This window comes from Poromitra crassiceps (genome assembly GCF_964638095.1).
Source record: "Poromitra crassiceps genome assembly, chromosome: 1".
NCBI lineage: Eukaryota > Metazoa > Chordata > Actinopteri > Beryciformes > Melamphaidae > Poromitra > Poromitra crassiceps.
Window position 1 is genome coordinate 958,172 of NC_139623.1, and position 16,057 is coordinate 974,228.

The 16,057-nt window shown below is 44.7% G+C and overlaps 1 protein-coding gene across 1 annotated transcript in view; it reads right to left on the minus strand.

Annotated features, from left to right (window-relative positions):
- The window catches only part of me1 (malic enzyme 1, NADP(+)-dependent, cytosolic), a 167,971-nt gene extending 161,133 nt beyond the window's left edge, over positions 1–6,838 (minus strand). The window contains exon 1 of the mRNA XM_083641731.1: positions 6,690–6,838. Within this exon, the coding sequence (XP_083497857.1) occupies positions 6,690–6,821 (132 nt within the window). The 5' untranslated portion in view covers positions 6,822–6,838. The remainder of the gene's footprint in view (positions 1–6,689) is intronic.
- Between the last annotated feature and the right edge of the window lie 9,219 nt (positions 6,839–16,057).

A 16,057-nucleotide genomic window follows, 5' to 3' on the forward strand; every position in this document is an offset into this window, starting at 1 on the left:
TGCAGATGTTCTCATCATAGTGGTATACAGTACATAGAAACAAGAATATGAAATTAAATAAACAAATAAATGTGGTAATTATTTATCCTACTCCAAAAAATCTAGATAAATAAACTGCATTAATAATACAATTATTTGCTACTTTGACTCTGATGCAGAAACCTCTCCTGTCTGTCTCTGTAGACTTGCTCAGTGTCCCGCCCTCAGCACTATCTGATTGGTTACACGCCTATGCCACAGACAGGCAGGGGGGTGTGAAGGCGGGTGGACGGGATGGGGTGGGGGGAGAGGGTGAGGGGTGCGTGCGTGCGTGTTTGTGTATGTGTATATATGAGTCCTTGGAGAGAGTCCATGTATTTGTGTGTGTATGCCTGAAGTTCCTTTCTGGGTGTCGACAATCTTGGTGGCTCTTTTTGCAGAGTGTACAGCGCGATAACACAGCAGGTTGCTATGGAGATGACCTCGATCATGCCCAGACCAGAGACAACAACACGTGTCCATGGGGGACGGGGGATGGGGGGGGGGGGGGGGGGGAAGACTTTGCAGTGAGTCTTCTGGGGGAGTTTTCTGCAAGCGGCCTTGCCGGGCCGACAAGCGAGTGGGGGCGCCGGAATGGAGATTGGATGTTTGGGTTACAGCGAGGGAAACAGCATTCCAATTGATTATTCCTCTCTAGAGTCTGTCATGGTCTTCAACTTGAACACTTCGCCTTGCAGAACAGTGAGTTTCTCTAAAATGTGCTCCATCTTGCGATTCAGATCAGAAGTCACAACATCCATCTTGCGATTCAGATCAGAAGTCACAACAGTCTGAGTACTCACGGCTCTGCCCATCTCGTTTAACATGTTTAACATGACGGGCAGCTTTTGGACTGCTTGAATGGCTGCCGTCTTTCCAATTTTCCGATAGACCAGGGCAACGCTCAATCCGAGAAGCAAATGTCCTGTTATCATGAATCCAAATAGGTAGACATCTTCGATGTCCTCCACGGAGAGAACCGCCAGGCAGACAAACCGCCAGACAAACCGCCAGGCAGACAAACAATCTCCCTCTCTCTCCTCTCCCACTGCTCGCTCACTCATCCTGACCGGGGGCCACTCTTGCACTGTCTCTTCGAAACTATCTGAAGTAATTATGGAATTGATAAGCTGGTCTCTCAACGCAATTGACAAAAAAAACCTATTTGCCTATTTGCCCAGACGGGACTTTCCCTGCGGGCTACATGATGGACGCGTGGGAGAAGTGGCGGGTTGTCTGCCTGGCGGTTCTCTCCGTGGAGGACATCGAAGATGTCTACCTATTTGGATTCATGATAACAGGACATTTGCTTCTCGGATTGAGCGTTGCCCTGGTCTATCGGAAAATTGGAAAGACGGCAGCCATTCAAGCAGTCCAAAAGCTGCCCGTCATGTTAAACATGTTAAACGAGATGGGCAGAGCCGTGAGTACTCAGACTGTTGTGACTTCTGATCTGAATCGCAAGATGGATGTTGTGACTTCTGATCTGAATCGCAAGATGGAGCACATTTTAGAGAAACTCACTGTTCTGCAAGGCGAAGTGTTCAAGTTGAAGACCATGACAGACTCTAGAGAGGAATAATCAATTGGAATGCTGTTTCCCTCGCTGTAACCCAAACATCCAATCTCCATTCCGGCGCCCCCACTCGCTTGTCGGCCCGGCAAGGCCGCTTGCAGAAAACTCCCCCAGAAGACTCACTGCAAAGTCTCCCCCCCCCCCCCCCCCCATCCCCCGTCCCCCATGGACACGTGTTGTTGTCTCTGGTCTGGGCATGATCGAGGTCATCTCCATAGCAACCTGCTGTGTTATCGCGCTGTACACTCTGCAAAAAGAGCCACCAAGATTGTCGACACCCAGAAAGGAACTTCAGGCATACACACACAAATACATGGACTCTCTCCAAGGACTCATATATACACATACACAAACACGCACGCACGCACCCCTCACCCTCTCCCCCCACCCCATCCCGTCCACCCGCCTTCACCCCCCCCCCCCCCCCCCCCCCCCCCCCCCCGCTTTCGCAACATCCCCCCACCCCCTCCCACGACCAAACTGGCGCCTCCTGCGTCATGGTGTGGGTTGTCTTGCTGGTAATCCTGTACATGTTACAACAAATGTGTATGTATTGTATAATTTTGAAGCGTGCCTTTATTACTTTTCAAACTAGTAATAATGTGAATAATCTGAGTGTATTTTATTTTAAATGCATTGTCCAATGAATCTGATGGCGCCGCTCTGTGGCGACTTGGTTCTGCTCTCCTCACTCTGAGAGCGAACCCAGAAGCATTTCACACGTGATACTTGTACCATGAAGTGACAAATAAACTCCTCTATCTATCTATCTATCTATCTTGTGATCTATTTCAATGATGACACATGCCCAGTTTCCCAGTTACACCCCAGTTCTCCCCCCTCTCCTTCCCGAACGTAAAGTGACGCATCTGTCTCGTTTCACTGCAAATAAGTTGTTACACTTTCAAAAAGTAATAGCGGCAGTTAAACTGTATTTCACTTAATTTCACTTAAATTAGCAATTAATCCATGCAATTCACTTGCATGCCGTCATTTTCGGGGACAGCTCCATCCGGGGACAGGTCACGAAAAACCGGGACGTCTGGTCACCCTATCTATAATAACAAAGGATCCAGGATCCAGGATCCATCAAATAACTACTTAAAAACAAACTGATCAGAAAAATGACCACTTGCACAGGCATTAGCGTGATAAGAACTATCTAAAATGATATAAACCACCTTTGGGAAAAAATTATATGACGTGTACTGTGATTGTTTAGTAATAGTTAGGAGACTTTAGTTTGTCCATTTCCCCATCCACTAACATGGGGAGGCGGGCCTTGTGACCTATACTGGATACAGCCGCCAGAGCGGCGATCTAACCGACAATGTATTTCTCTAAAATCCTACTGTCCCATTCCTACCTAACACTGGCCTAACAGTACACTGACACGGGAAACTCAGACAGACAGAGCGAGGCTGCTGACGTTACACAGGGAGAAGCTGTTAGCTACTCAGTGGTTCCACGTGTTGTTTTGTTGTGATAACGTGTTCTAAACGCAAAGGTTCACCATGCGATCATAACGTTGTTTGTGTGTTTGAGAAACACGTGTGTCTGACTCCTGTCAGCTGAGCTACAAGTAGCGACCTGCATGCTCCACATCTAACGTTATGTAATAAAGGTGGGTTTGTCAATAATAACGTGTTCTAAACGCAACATTTCACCGTGCAATCATGATGTTGTTTGTGTATTCGTGAAACGCATGTGTCCACATCTAACGTTCCACATCTAACGTTACAGTGCCACTGGCAACTTTTAGCCCCATGTTTAAAATAGTGAAATTACCACCGCTCATCCGGTATGAGACTTTGCTGAGGTGCTGGAGCTTAAAAGTATCAAGATGAATGAAGAGTTTATATGACCGAAAGCTTGCAATAAACAAGATATTTGCACAGATTTAAGCGTGCGGACGCTGCTTTTTTCATTCAGCCCCATGTTTAAAGAAAAAGTCAGGGTTCACCCCAAAAAGTCGGGGCTAACACTGCTCCAGAGCAGGGCCAGCTAGCCCTGGGCTGAAGTCATTGTTAGCACACTTTGGAATGTTCAAGAATTGTGCAAGTGTGAAATATTTCTTAGCCTTTGCCTTAGAAAAGTTGAAAACATGCACATCCAGGTCGAAAACGGCAGGTGCAGAGCTGGAGAGAGGCTGGAACAATGAGAAAATAAATGAAACAGCTCGCACGCTGCAAGGGCTCCAGTGAATTATTTTATTGCACCGTTGGTAACGTTTCGAGCAGACTGCTCTTCCTCAGACTTAGCCTTAGCCTGACCTGTAAAAAGTGAATTGAACGGTCATCCAGGTCAGAATTTCATTTTGGAAATTCAGGTATCATCCAGACAGAGCTCCGCTTTGTCCAAGTTGACGTCATAGCCACATCAAAATGGCGACTTGGTAATCACAGAATGATTATAAAGACGTTTGTTGATGTTTTAACACAAAATTTGATGTCTTAATTATGTAATGTTAACGTTAATATGTGTTTGTGTCATCTATGTTTCGCTCTGATTAGAGCATTCAGCATGTTCGGTTAGCATTGTTAGCTAGTAGGTAGCTACAATGTTAACTGAACACGGGTTGCTATAGCAACTTATAGCCTGTGTTTGGTTTCCCCCCCGAGCGGGAAATGCAGCGTGAATGTAAATATGTCGGGGGTGGAGGTTCCGTGTTGAAACTTACGGCGGTCCAAGTTGTCTTGAATGCGGTATAACAGCTCCCTTAGCCCCAGGCTAAGAGACTGGATAACTTAACCCTGGCTAAGTGTAGTGTGAAAACCCCACAAAGAAAATTATCAGGCTAAGAGACTGGATAACTTAACCCTGGCTAAGTGTAGTGTGAAAACCCCACAAAGAAAATTATCAGGCTAAGGGGCCCTTTACACGAGGACAGTTTCTGGAAGAAACAACACAATAGCGTTTCCTTCACACCTTTTCCTTCACACCTTCTCCCTGTTTACATGAGCGCTGTTGAATTTTTAAAACGCCGTAATGTACATGCCAGGTCGCTAGGTGGCAGTGTGATGGTCAACGGGGCGTTGCTCATCGCACGAGGGGCTCATGCACGAGCCCCAAGCTCCGGGCCGCGGGGGGCGCGCGCGCAGGAGCAGCAGCAGTGCTCTGAGCCTCTCATGGCCGAGGCGGGGGCTTTGGCATGGGGGATGAGAACAGTCTGACATAACGTAGCGTTAACGTTACTTTATTCTCGTCAGAAACAACTCCGATTTGCATGTTAAAACAAGTTTGCAGCCTAGGAATAACTGGAAAACATTTTATTGATCTATTAACGTCAGAGGAAGCCAGGATTAGTCAAAACGGTATCAGAAATACACAGCACGTCTGCCGTGTGACTTTTCCGGGTGTGCCGGCACGTCAAGAGTTTCTGAAATGAGCCGTCTCAAAGCGATTACATGGAGCGATCAGCGGGGAGTGTCACCAAGAATTCCTCTCTGGAGGGTGGTTTCAAAATGTGTTGTTTCCTAAGCGCGAATTCGCCGTCGCCGTCTAAAAGGGAGGCACTAACAATAAAATAATTCCCAGTCACCATAGGAAACCGTCCTCGTGTAAAGGGCCCCTAAGTCTAATTCAAAGCCAGGGGCTGAGCCAAACGGTCATGTTGAAAAAATACCAACAAACTACCTTGACAAGCTTTCCCACAGAAAGATCAGACCATCCCCTGATGACACTGACAGCCTGGAAGGAAAATACTCAGCATTTTTAGAGTGATTATGCAACTTCAAACAACCCTAACCCAAAACGATGTTCCTCAATTCCCTGTGCTAAGAGAAGAAAGGGGAAGCAAGTTATAACCTGCCTACTATTAAATATTTACAATGTTAGTGGAGCAGTAGTGGCCTAGTATTACTTGACACAATATCAGCTTCCACAGTGAGCTTGGAGCAGCCTGTCTGTCAGAATAAAGCTGCATCACATCAGACATCACATTATGAGAGGCTTGTGGAGGGGGAGAAGTGCCAGAGCAAAGCAACCAAACACGGTCTATACAAAGCGATAGGGACGGGACAAGAGCAACAAAAGCTCCTCTCTGTGTGCCAGGCTGCCAGCAGTGTTTGGTCCCTTTAATTCCAAATATAACCATGTCTAAAGCTGATACTCCTGAACCCTGCTGACTAATGCTGCGTTCACGTGCTCCTCGTAAGCCCTGTGACAATAGCTGCTTGGTTGTTCACAAAGTAAAGAAAAGAGGGGTGTCCTTAAATATGATGCAAAGCTATATCTCCATGTTGTATTTTAGAAACCATTTGGCATGACCTGCAGCAGATGAGTGTGGAGGACAGTGTAGGGCTACACTGTCCTCCACACCTACACTGTAGGCTATAGGAGGGATCAGCCAAGCAGCATTTTGTTAAACAAACCGCGTCACCACCACCGGGGAAAAACGACAATGGGACCCTATGGAGCCAGCATTGAATGTCTCACTCTAGCGCCGGCTATGTTATTTACATTTTAAAAACTGCGACAGTTCACAACTTTAACACATCTAGGCCTATACATCAGATTCTTGAGCTACTTCTGCTCTCACTCAGAATGTAAAAATATAAGCGATCATGTACATAGTTTTTGAGATATGAATGTTTGTTTGGCACAACTCATACTAGTTAACTGCCAGGCTTCCGGGAGATTTGCAGTGTCATGATGTCACGCTGATTCCTCATATAGCCTATAGCCTACTGTAGGCTACCTACACGATGCGTAAGTGATATTGTAAATACATTTTATGAAGGAAAACGTTCACGTCCTTCTTATGTATTGGCCAACATACCTAGATTGTGCAACCATTTCCTTTTTGAAAACAGTTTGTCCCATTAGTTAGCACCTTGGAGTCTATCTTTTGGCCAAACCAATTGGCCAAATATCATACCAACACTTTCCCAAACAGTTTCCCAGCTTTCCCAAAGTCACATCTCTAAAACTATAGGGTATCAGTCATCTTTCCTTTGATGGGTAATTCATTTCAGCGACACTCTGAATTCCTACGTTTCACACAGCACGTGAACGTAGCATTACAGTTGTCAGTTTGTCAGTCAAACCATGTCCTATCGAAACAAGTCCAAACTCACACACGGCAAGTCATTACCTTGTTCAGGGAGGGGTTTCTGGTAACATCGTAGCCCCTCTTCTTGGTGTAGACGAAGGTTTTGCTTTGGTCTTCGGACTTGTGCATCTCCGTGTCCACCGACTCTCGTCTGACCAGCCCGTGTTGTGCCATGTTGCCTCAGCCTCTTTAAATAGAGCGATGGTGGTGAACTGTTGTGAACTCAACAAGTGGATGCGCAGACAGGTCCGACCACTGAGCAGGCAGGCGCGTCTTCCTGTCTCCACACAACACACGAGTCTCCTTCTCTTTATTGTTTCACTTCATTAAGGCCAAAGTCCCCATATCAAGTAGTAGGCTATTAGCAGCACTACTTGATAGCCTATATAGCCTACTAGTTTACTGGCAGTGGCAGCACTAGTTTTAGATTGAGCAGAATTTATGGGGAGTAATTTAGGCAGATAATGATGGAAGTTATATAATGATGGGTAAGTTCACCTGAACTCAGTTTACCCTTTTGAGGTTGATCATTGTATTCTTATCATAGGGAGCAAGAGGGCTCTGTTTGTCTGTTTGTTTCAATTTTTGTCCCACTGATGATGTCACAATGTCTATGACATCATCAGTGACATCATTATTGAGCAAAATCATCTTATGACATCACTGATGATGTCATGGCGTCCACCCGCTGTGCCGACCACCCGCAGTGCCAACCGACAGCCCGCAATGCCAACGTTAGGTTTAGGCGTGGGGGGTGGGAGAGGTTAGGTTGAGGGTTAGGGTCTGCGGGAGGTTAGGTTTAGGCATGGGGGGTGGGAGAGGTTAGGTTTAGCCGTGGGGGCTGGGAGAGGCAGCCGGTCCCCCGACACGCTGCACACCGCCTCGCTCAGCTGGTTCTGCTTGTGGGCTATCGGCATTGCGGACTGTCGGCACTGCGGTCTGTCGGCACATAGACGCGGCACCGATGTCATAGGCATTGTACATCATGTGAGCCTGTGCAGCGGGCGAGCTGCAGGGCGGAGATCAGATTTGGGTTTGGAGGAGAGGGAGTGACACGGGACAGAATGTAGAGTGGATTGATAAATCCAGGAGACGGTAATGCAACATAAAGGATGCCAACTGCCATAAAACACCACAGAAGAAGAAGAAGGAGAAGAAGAGCTGCAGGGCGGGCAAGGCCACGCAGCAGCCAAGCTAGCGAGCCTGCGCAGCGGGCGAGCCTAGGAATTTCTAGTCTTAGGCTACATAAATTCATGGCGCACATCATAGTAAGTGGAACTGGTGTAAGTTACAGCTATAGTCTTTTTTGGGGGGTGGGGGGGGGGTTAATGCTTTTCTGAATCTAGGCTATTTGTGTTCATTCACTTTTTTCTTTTCTTTTTTTAGCTAAATGATAAAATTGGTACAGTATAGCATTAGTAGCCTAGTAGCAGCGGTAGTAGCCTAATGGAAATAGTGCTGGTAGTAGCAGTAGGAGGTAGTTGGAGAGAATTTATGGGGAGTAATTTAGGCATATAATGATGGGTAAGTTCACCTGAACTCAGTTTACCCTTTTGAGGCTGATCATTGTATTCTTATCATAGGGAGCAAGTGGGCTCTGTTTGTCTGTTTGTTTGTTTCAATTTTTGTCCCACTGATGATGTCACAATGTCTATGACATCATCAGTGATGTCATCAGTGACATCATTATTGAGCAAAATCATCTTATGACATCACTGATGATGTCATAGGCATTGTACATCATGTGAGCCTGTGCAGCGGGCGAGCTGCAGGGCGGAGATCAGATTTGGGTTTGGAGGAGAGGGAGTGACACGGGACAGAATGTAAAGAAACAGTGGATCGATAAATCCAGGAGGCGGTAATGCAACATAAAGGATGCCAACTGCCATAAAACACCACAGAAGGAGAAGAAGAGCTGCAGGGCGGGCAAGGCCACGCAGCAGCCAAGCTAGCGAGCCTGCGCAGCGGGCGAGCCTAGGAATTTCTAGTCTTAGGCTACATAAATTCATGGCGCACATCATAGTAAGTGGAACTGGTGTAAGTTACAGCTATAGTCTTTTTTGGGGGGTGGGGGGGGGGGGGGGGGGTTAATGCTTTTCTGAATCTAGGCTATTTGTGTTCATTCACTTTTTTCTTTTCTTTTTTTTAGCTAAAGGATAAAATTGGTACAGTATAGCATTAGTAGCCTAGTAGCAGCGGTAGTAGCCTAATGGAAATAGTGCTGGTAGTAGCAGTAGGAGGTAGTTGGAGTAGTATTAGTAGTTGTAGTAGCAGCAGCAGTCAGAAGGCTAATACTAGTAGTAGTGGTGGTAGTAGTAGTAGTAGCAGCCTAAAGCAGTAAACTTGTTAGGTCTAAAATGAAGAGAAATGCACATACATGTATTCTTCCATAAGCATGGCGTAGGTTGTCCCCAATTACTTTTTCCAGGCCATGGTATTTGCTACAAGCACATAATGTTTGGCCTAAACTGGCTGTTATGGGCTAAGTTTAGCACATACAGTATTATGGGCTAAGTTTAGCACATACAGTAGAGTAGGGTCTGAGTCCTTATGACAGCAGTGCAGATATTTGATCTGGGTATGAAGCCAAGGTCAAGCCTCAGCCTTCACACTGTTGCAGCAAGAGAGTTTTGCAATATTATTAGGCAACGCTGAGTTTGAGGGTGACAGGACATTGTGGGAGTGGTAGGAAAGCTCATTCGATCCCCAGTCCATGTCCCTCATACTGGTGTGTTGATGAGGTGATTCCCTTACTACAAATCTACAGCACCCTTGCCTCACAACCTGCCTGCTGTTTGTTTTGTGGAAATCAAAGTTGAACTGTCTGGTAATTTGTGCAATCACTTTAATGACATTTTATTGAGGACATAGACCAAGGGATTGAATCTACAGGGATATGTTTCAAATGCATTGCTTCAAAATTCATTACTTCAACTACTAGTGGTCGGTTATATGGACCCTGGGTGTGAGCATGTCTGAAGTAATGGCAGAAGATGCAGCCCTTAATCTTGGATTCTGAGGGACTCGCACCAAAACCAGAAATTTACCATTGATGTTTTAGATAGCTGAAACATTTGCTGTTGTCAAACTCCATTCTGCCCTGGAAATATCTCCACCTTTGCCAAGTTATCCACAGGAATAAGAAAATACACCAACAAGCAACAAAATTGACCCAGAAATATAATTTTAATGAAGAAGCTACATAAAGTAGAATAGCTGTTTGAGTCAAAATGCTTTAGGGCATGCTTTAACAATGCAAAGGAACAGATATCAAAAAAATTAAATACCAAAATTAAAGCGAACCATTGATGCATGGCAGGCCCTGGTCAATCTTGTCTTGTGCTGATTCACTGCAGACTCTGGCAGGCTGCCTCTGTCCTCTTGACCCTGAGCCAACATCACAGACTGCTGCTGCAGGAGCCAGTCACCAGCCTGAGCCTCGAGAAACCACCAACCAATAGAATAGAATAGAATAGAATACTGTAGATTAGAATAGAATAAATACTATTGTGCAACAGTTTGTACAACTGTAGAATAGAATAGAATAGAATAGAATAGAATAGAATAGGGTTCACTGGCTGCTGCAGGCCACGACTCTGCTGCAGAGAGAAAATCAATGGGAAGACCTGTTTGCTTTTTGTACAATTCTTTGTCCTGAGTATTGACTATGACCATCAGATTATGTGTTTTATGTGCAAACCAATTCAAATAAAATAAAAAAGACTGGCACCCTTCACACCTGCTGCCCCAGTCCCTAACTGACACAAATTAGACCACTGACCTCCCATCTGATAGAACTTTAGCTTTTGTGACCCTCCCACTGTCCTGGTGCTGTTTTGCAGGAGCCTGGTGTAGAAGACCTTCAGTCGCTCTCCCTTCTCACCAACGCACCTTTTGTTCTGTTGGTTCCTTTAATGTAGTTTGTGTTTTCGAGTTATTTCCCCTTAGTTAATATATTGTTAACTTTTACTTTGGTGCATGACTCCCCTCATTTGTTACTTCCTTGAGCTGGGTTGTAACATATGAGGCGAGTCACACACCAAAGTACAAGTTAAAACAATAATTTATTAACTAAAACTAAGGGAAAATAACTAGCCAACACAAACTAAACAACCAACAGAACAAAAGGTGCACCGTGAGGAGGGAGAGAGACTAAATGCTCTGAAGGTCTTCTTAAGCTCAATGCTACACCGTGCCCAGGTGCACCCAATCAGCCTAACGACCCCAACACCATGCTCCTGCAAGTCAGGGCCAGGAGAGTGGGAGGGTTGTCACACTTGTATATATTTTATTAGAGAAAGTGTATAAAACCCATGACCAAATGGTCAGACATTATGTCATTGTGTTACTTACGGTTGAAATTCTAGTGAAAATAAATTATTACCCTTTTTTTGTTGGGGGACCTCCTTGAACCCCCTCAAGGATCACTGGGGGTTCCCAGACCGCACTTTGAGAACCACTAGAGCCTAGTCTTGAATAACCCTCTGAAGGTTCAAATGGCCATTGGAGTGTGGGTAGAGTGAGGTGAGTGGCAGCTGCACTGCAACGTTTTATATCGAGGAGCCTGTCCAAGCAAAGCCCTCCAATAGCATCAGATAACTGAGTCTGAGGGTTTGCTTTTCTCCACCATTTTTAGGAGGCTTTCATTCTGTTATAATGTCTCATCTCTGGATGACATACATCTGCCGTCTGTTGCTGTAATCGGATGGGAGCTGGAAGTTATTTTTCGGTTTGGGAAGAGGGCCAACTGGCAGCATGAGGAATGCAGCAGGGAGTGTTTGGGAACCACCGTCCCTCAACCCAGCCAATGAAATCAGCAAAGAGGGCATCACAACACTGGAACAGCTGGAGGGAGGTTGGCCACGTCTGTTGATCACACTCCAGCACTTTCCTGTTTCTTCTTATTTTATTTCCTTTGGTGCCAAGTTATCATTGTTGTGCTGTTTCTGCACCTCCCAGAAATCACCTGTCAATCAAACAGTGTGTCCAACACAGATTTTTCCTTGGATTTTCTTTTGATGAAGTTTGAGTGTCTGTAGGTGGCGCTCTTTTCTTTGTCTGTTCAGACATGGTGGCTCTTGCTGCTCACGCTAACTACCCAGTGCTCCTCCTGCTTATTCCAAACAAAGCAGAAAGGGAACACATCACATGTGACACACATGCACGCACGCATTCACTCACTCACTCACTCACTCACTCTCTCTCTCTCACACACACACACACACACACACACACACACACACACACACACACACACACACACACACATCACTATGTGCAACAGAAAGGTAACACATCACTATGTGCAACAGAAAGGTAACACATCACTATGTGCAACAGAAAGGTAACACACAAGGTAACACATCACTATGTGCAACAGAAAGGTAACACACAAGGTAACACATCACTATGTGACACAGAAAGGTAACACACAAGGTAACATCACTATGTGCAACAGAAAGGTAACACACAAGGTAACACATCACTATGTGACACAGAAAGGTAACACACAAGGTAACACATCACTATGTGCAACAGAAAGGTAACACACAAGGTAACACATCACTATGTGACACAGAAAGGTAACACATCACTATGTGCAACAGAAAGGTAACACATCACAACAGAAAGGTAACACATCACTATGTGCAACAGAAAGGTAACACATCACTATGTGCAACAGAAAGGTAACACATCACTATGTGCAACAGAAAGGTAACACATCACTACTATGTGCAACAGAAAGGTAACGTCACTACTATGTGCAACATAAAGGTAACACATCACTATGTGCAACAGAAAGGTAACGTCACTACTATGTGCAACATAAAGGTAACACATCACTATGTGCAACAGAAAGGTAAAGTCACTACTATGTGCAACATAAAGGTAACACATCACTACTATGTGCAACAGAAAGGTAACGTCACTACTATGTGCAACATAAAGGTAACACATCACTATGTGCAACAGAAAGGTAACGTCACTACTATGTGCAACATAAAGGTAACACATCACTATGTGCAACAGAAAGGTAAAGTCACTACTATGTGCAACATAAAGGTAACACATCACTACTATGTGCAACAGAAAGGTAACGTCACTACTATGTGCAACATAAAGGTAACACATCACTACTATGTGCAACAGAAAGGTAACGTCACTACTATGTGCAACATAAAGGTAACACATCACTATGTGCAACAGAAAGGTAACATCACTATGTGCAACAGAAAGGTAACACATCACTATGTGCAACAGAAAGGTAACACATCACTATGGGCAACAGGGAGGTAACACATCACTACTATGTGCAACAGAAAGGTAACACATCACAACAGAAAGGTAACACATCACTACTATGTGCAACATAAAGGTAACACATCACTATATGACACAGAAAGGTAACACATCACTACTATGTGCAACAGAAAGGTAACATCACTATGTGCAACAGATGGTTTTTTCCAGGAAAGACCTACAGGTTAGGGTGTATGGGACACCGGTGATCAGAACAGCAAATGTAAAAGCTTTCATGAACTGATATAAATTAGATTGAATCATTAGTGTGTTATATTAATCAGAGTAGGAAAAAAAACAAAAAACAAACAAACAAAAAAGATGCCACAACGACACTCAATATTACAGTTTTGTAATATAATATGGTGCTACCAGCTGGATAGGATGCTTATGTGCTTCTAAGAGATGTTGTGCAAGAGGTAAATGAGGAACTAGCCGAGCAAGTCACCTGCTGCCCCTAACCTCATCGAGGTAGGCTAGAAACGGATCCCAAATAGTTAGACATTTTTTAATTGAGTTGATATTAGGGACCTGAGTCTCTCCATCCTTAGAACAGAGATCATGTCCGTCAACCACAATTGGAAAGAGGGTGAAGAGGGTGATTTCCATTCCATCAAAATGAGAATTGTCCCCAGCGTCAGACGCTGTTGCACAGCTGTAGGAAGTCCAGAGAAGTCTCTGAGCAGCCGAAGATGGCAAGTTCTGCCTCCGGCTGAAGGGTTATTTTGTAGGCCTTAGAGTACCAGTCAAATATTTTGGCCCAGAATCCCGACAGTGAACAGCAGAACGAAGGCATGAGACAGAGTGCCTTCTGACTTCTGACATCTGTCACACAGTGGTGAGACAGAAGGGAAGATCTTATGCAACTTATGCTTAGAATAGTGAAGACGATGAGCGACTTTGAATTGATTCAGCTGGTGCCTACTATTAACTGAGCAGAGTTGTATCACAGACAGACTCCTACCCCCATACAATGTCATATATAAATATATATATATAATACCCCATACAATGTCAGACAAATCAACGCCAAGTTCCTCCTAACCCTCCATTTAACAAAAAGGTGCATTTCAGATCCAAATAAAAAGGAAAGTCCCCCTGAAGACTTGCCAGTAGCATGATCCTACCCTCACTGACTCCAGTGCACCTCACTGACTCCAGTGCACCTCACATGATCCTACCCTCACTGACTCCAGTGCACCTCACATGATCCTACCCTCACTGACTCCAGTGCACCTCACATGATCCTACCCTCACTGACTCCAGTGCACCTCACATGATCCTACCCTCACTGACTCCAGTGCACCTCACATGATCCTACCCTCACTGACTCATTTTATTGTCAAGGCAGCAGACCAATGTTTTCCCCTGGCACAGCTTTACAAAGAGAGAAAGATAAAGACACTGAGAGAGATTGAAAACCGCAAGTCGCTGCGCAGGAGCAGCAGTGATAAGCAGGAGCAGCAGTGATAAGCAGGAGCAGCAGTGATAAGCAGGAGCAGCAGTGATAAGCAGGAGCAGCAGTGATAAGGCTGAAATTGCACATTGAGCAACAGAGGAAGCCTTCTTGGTTTCCAGCAGACAGATCATGTTCACAGCCAACAGTCAGGGACAGCGTTCTGAGAGAGTGACAAGGATCAGGTGACCTGCTGGGTCATCTAGGCTGCGGGATGTTGAAAGAGAGTATAAAACACAGCTATTATACTCTTCGTCCAACACCGTACAATAAAACACCCTTCAGCCAAACTGAGTTGTAATATTAACAAAATGAATGATTATGTAATAGGCTATATACATAATAAGGCTGTTGGTATACAGTATGTTACTACATAAATCATTCATACTAATTGCATTATCTTATCCACAACATTGTTAAAGGCACAGCTCACCCTAAAATCCAAAATACATATTTTTCCTTCCACCTGTAATGCTATTTATCCATCTATATCGTTTTGGGATAGTTGCCTGAGTTTTGGAGATATCGGCTGCAGAGTTTCTGCCTTCTCTCCAATACAATGGAACTGGATGCAGTGATGGCACCCTGCTTGTAGTGCTCGAAGCACCCAAAAAATACATTTGACAGCATTGTCTCTTTCCAGAAATCATGACCCGGTTACTCAAAATAATGCACAGACTTTGTTGTGAGCAGTTTCATGTAGGAACTATTTTCTTTTGCACTCTCATGTAGGAACTAGCTAGCAGCTAGTGGGTGTAGTTCGGTCAAAAGAAAATAGTTCCCCCATGAAACTGCTGATAACGAGATCTGTGGATTATCTTGAGTAACGGGGTCATGATTTCTGGAAAGAGACGTTGCTGTTGAGTTTTTCAAATGTATTTCTATGGCACTTTGAGCACCACAAGCCGAGTGTCCTCCAGTTCCATTCTATTGGAGAGAAGGCAGAAACTCTGCGGATGACTCAGGCAACTAACACAAAACTATATAGATGGATAAATAGCTCTACAGGTGACAGGGAATATATGTCTTTTGGATTTAGGGTGAGCTGTTCTTTTAAACATGATAAAGCCTGCTCCTTTGTATAATGTGCATCACCTCTCTTAAGCTTTTGAACCAGATGTTTTATAGACACAATCTCTTATTATGGCACTTTAATCACACACACACACACACACACACACACACACACACACACACACACACACACACACACCACACCACACCACAACACAACACAACACAACACAACACAACACAACACACAACGACCAGCCTAATGCAAGATCTCAGTCACCCCAGTGTGCATCATATACAGCAGCCCGTTGTCAGTATGCTTCATACTGTATTTATCCCTGTGGGGTTTTTTGGCCAGGAAGAGGAGGAGGTGGCAGACAAAGACAAATACAATTACAGAGAATCAAATCACAGCCAAACACATGATTTTCTCCCTTTGTTCTATTGATTCTACAGCATCCTGTGACTGCAACACCTGGCCACACTTCCCCCGCTGTACAGCTGATGGTAAACGATTCACAAACATGGTCATTAAATGTGATTACAGCCAGACTCTATGGAGCAAGGGAACCATATACCTTCATCAGCACCTGCCAGTATAATATAGGGAAGAGTTCACATCTGGACCTGATCTTTTTAC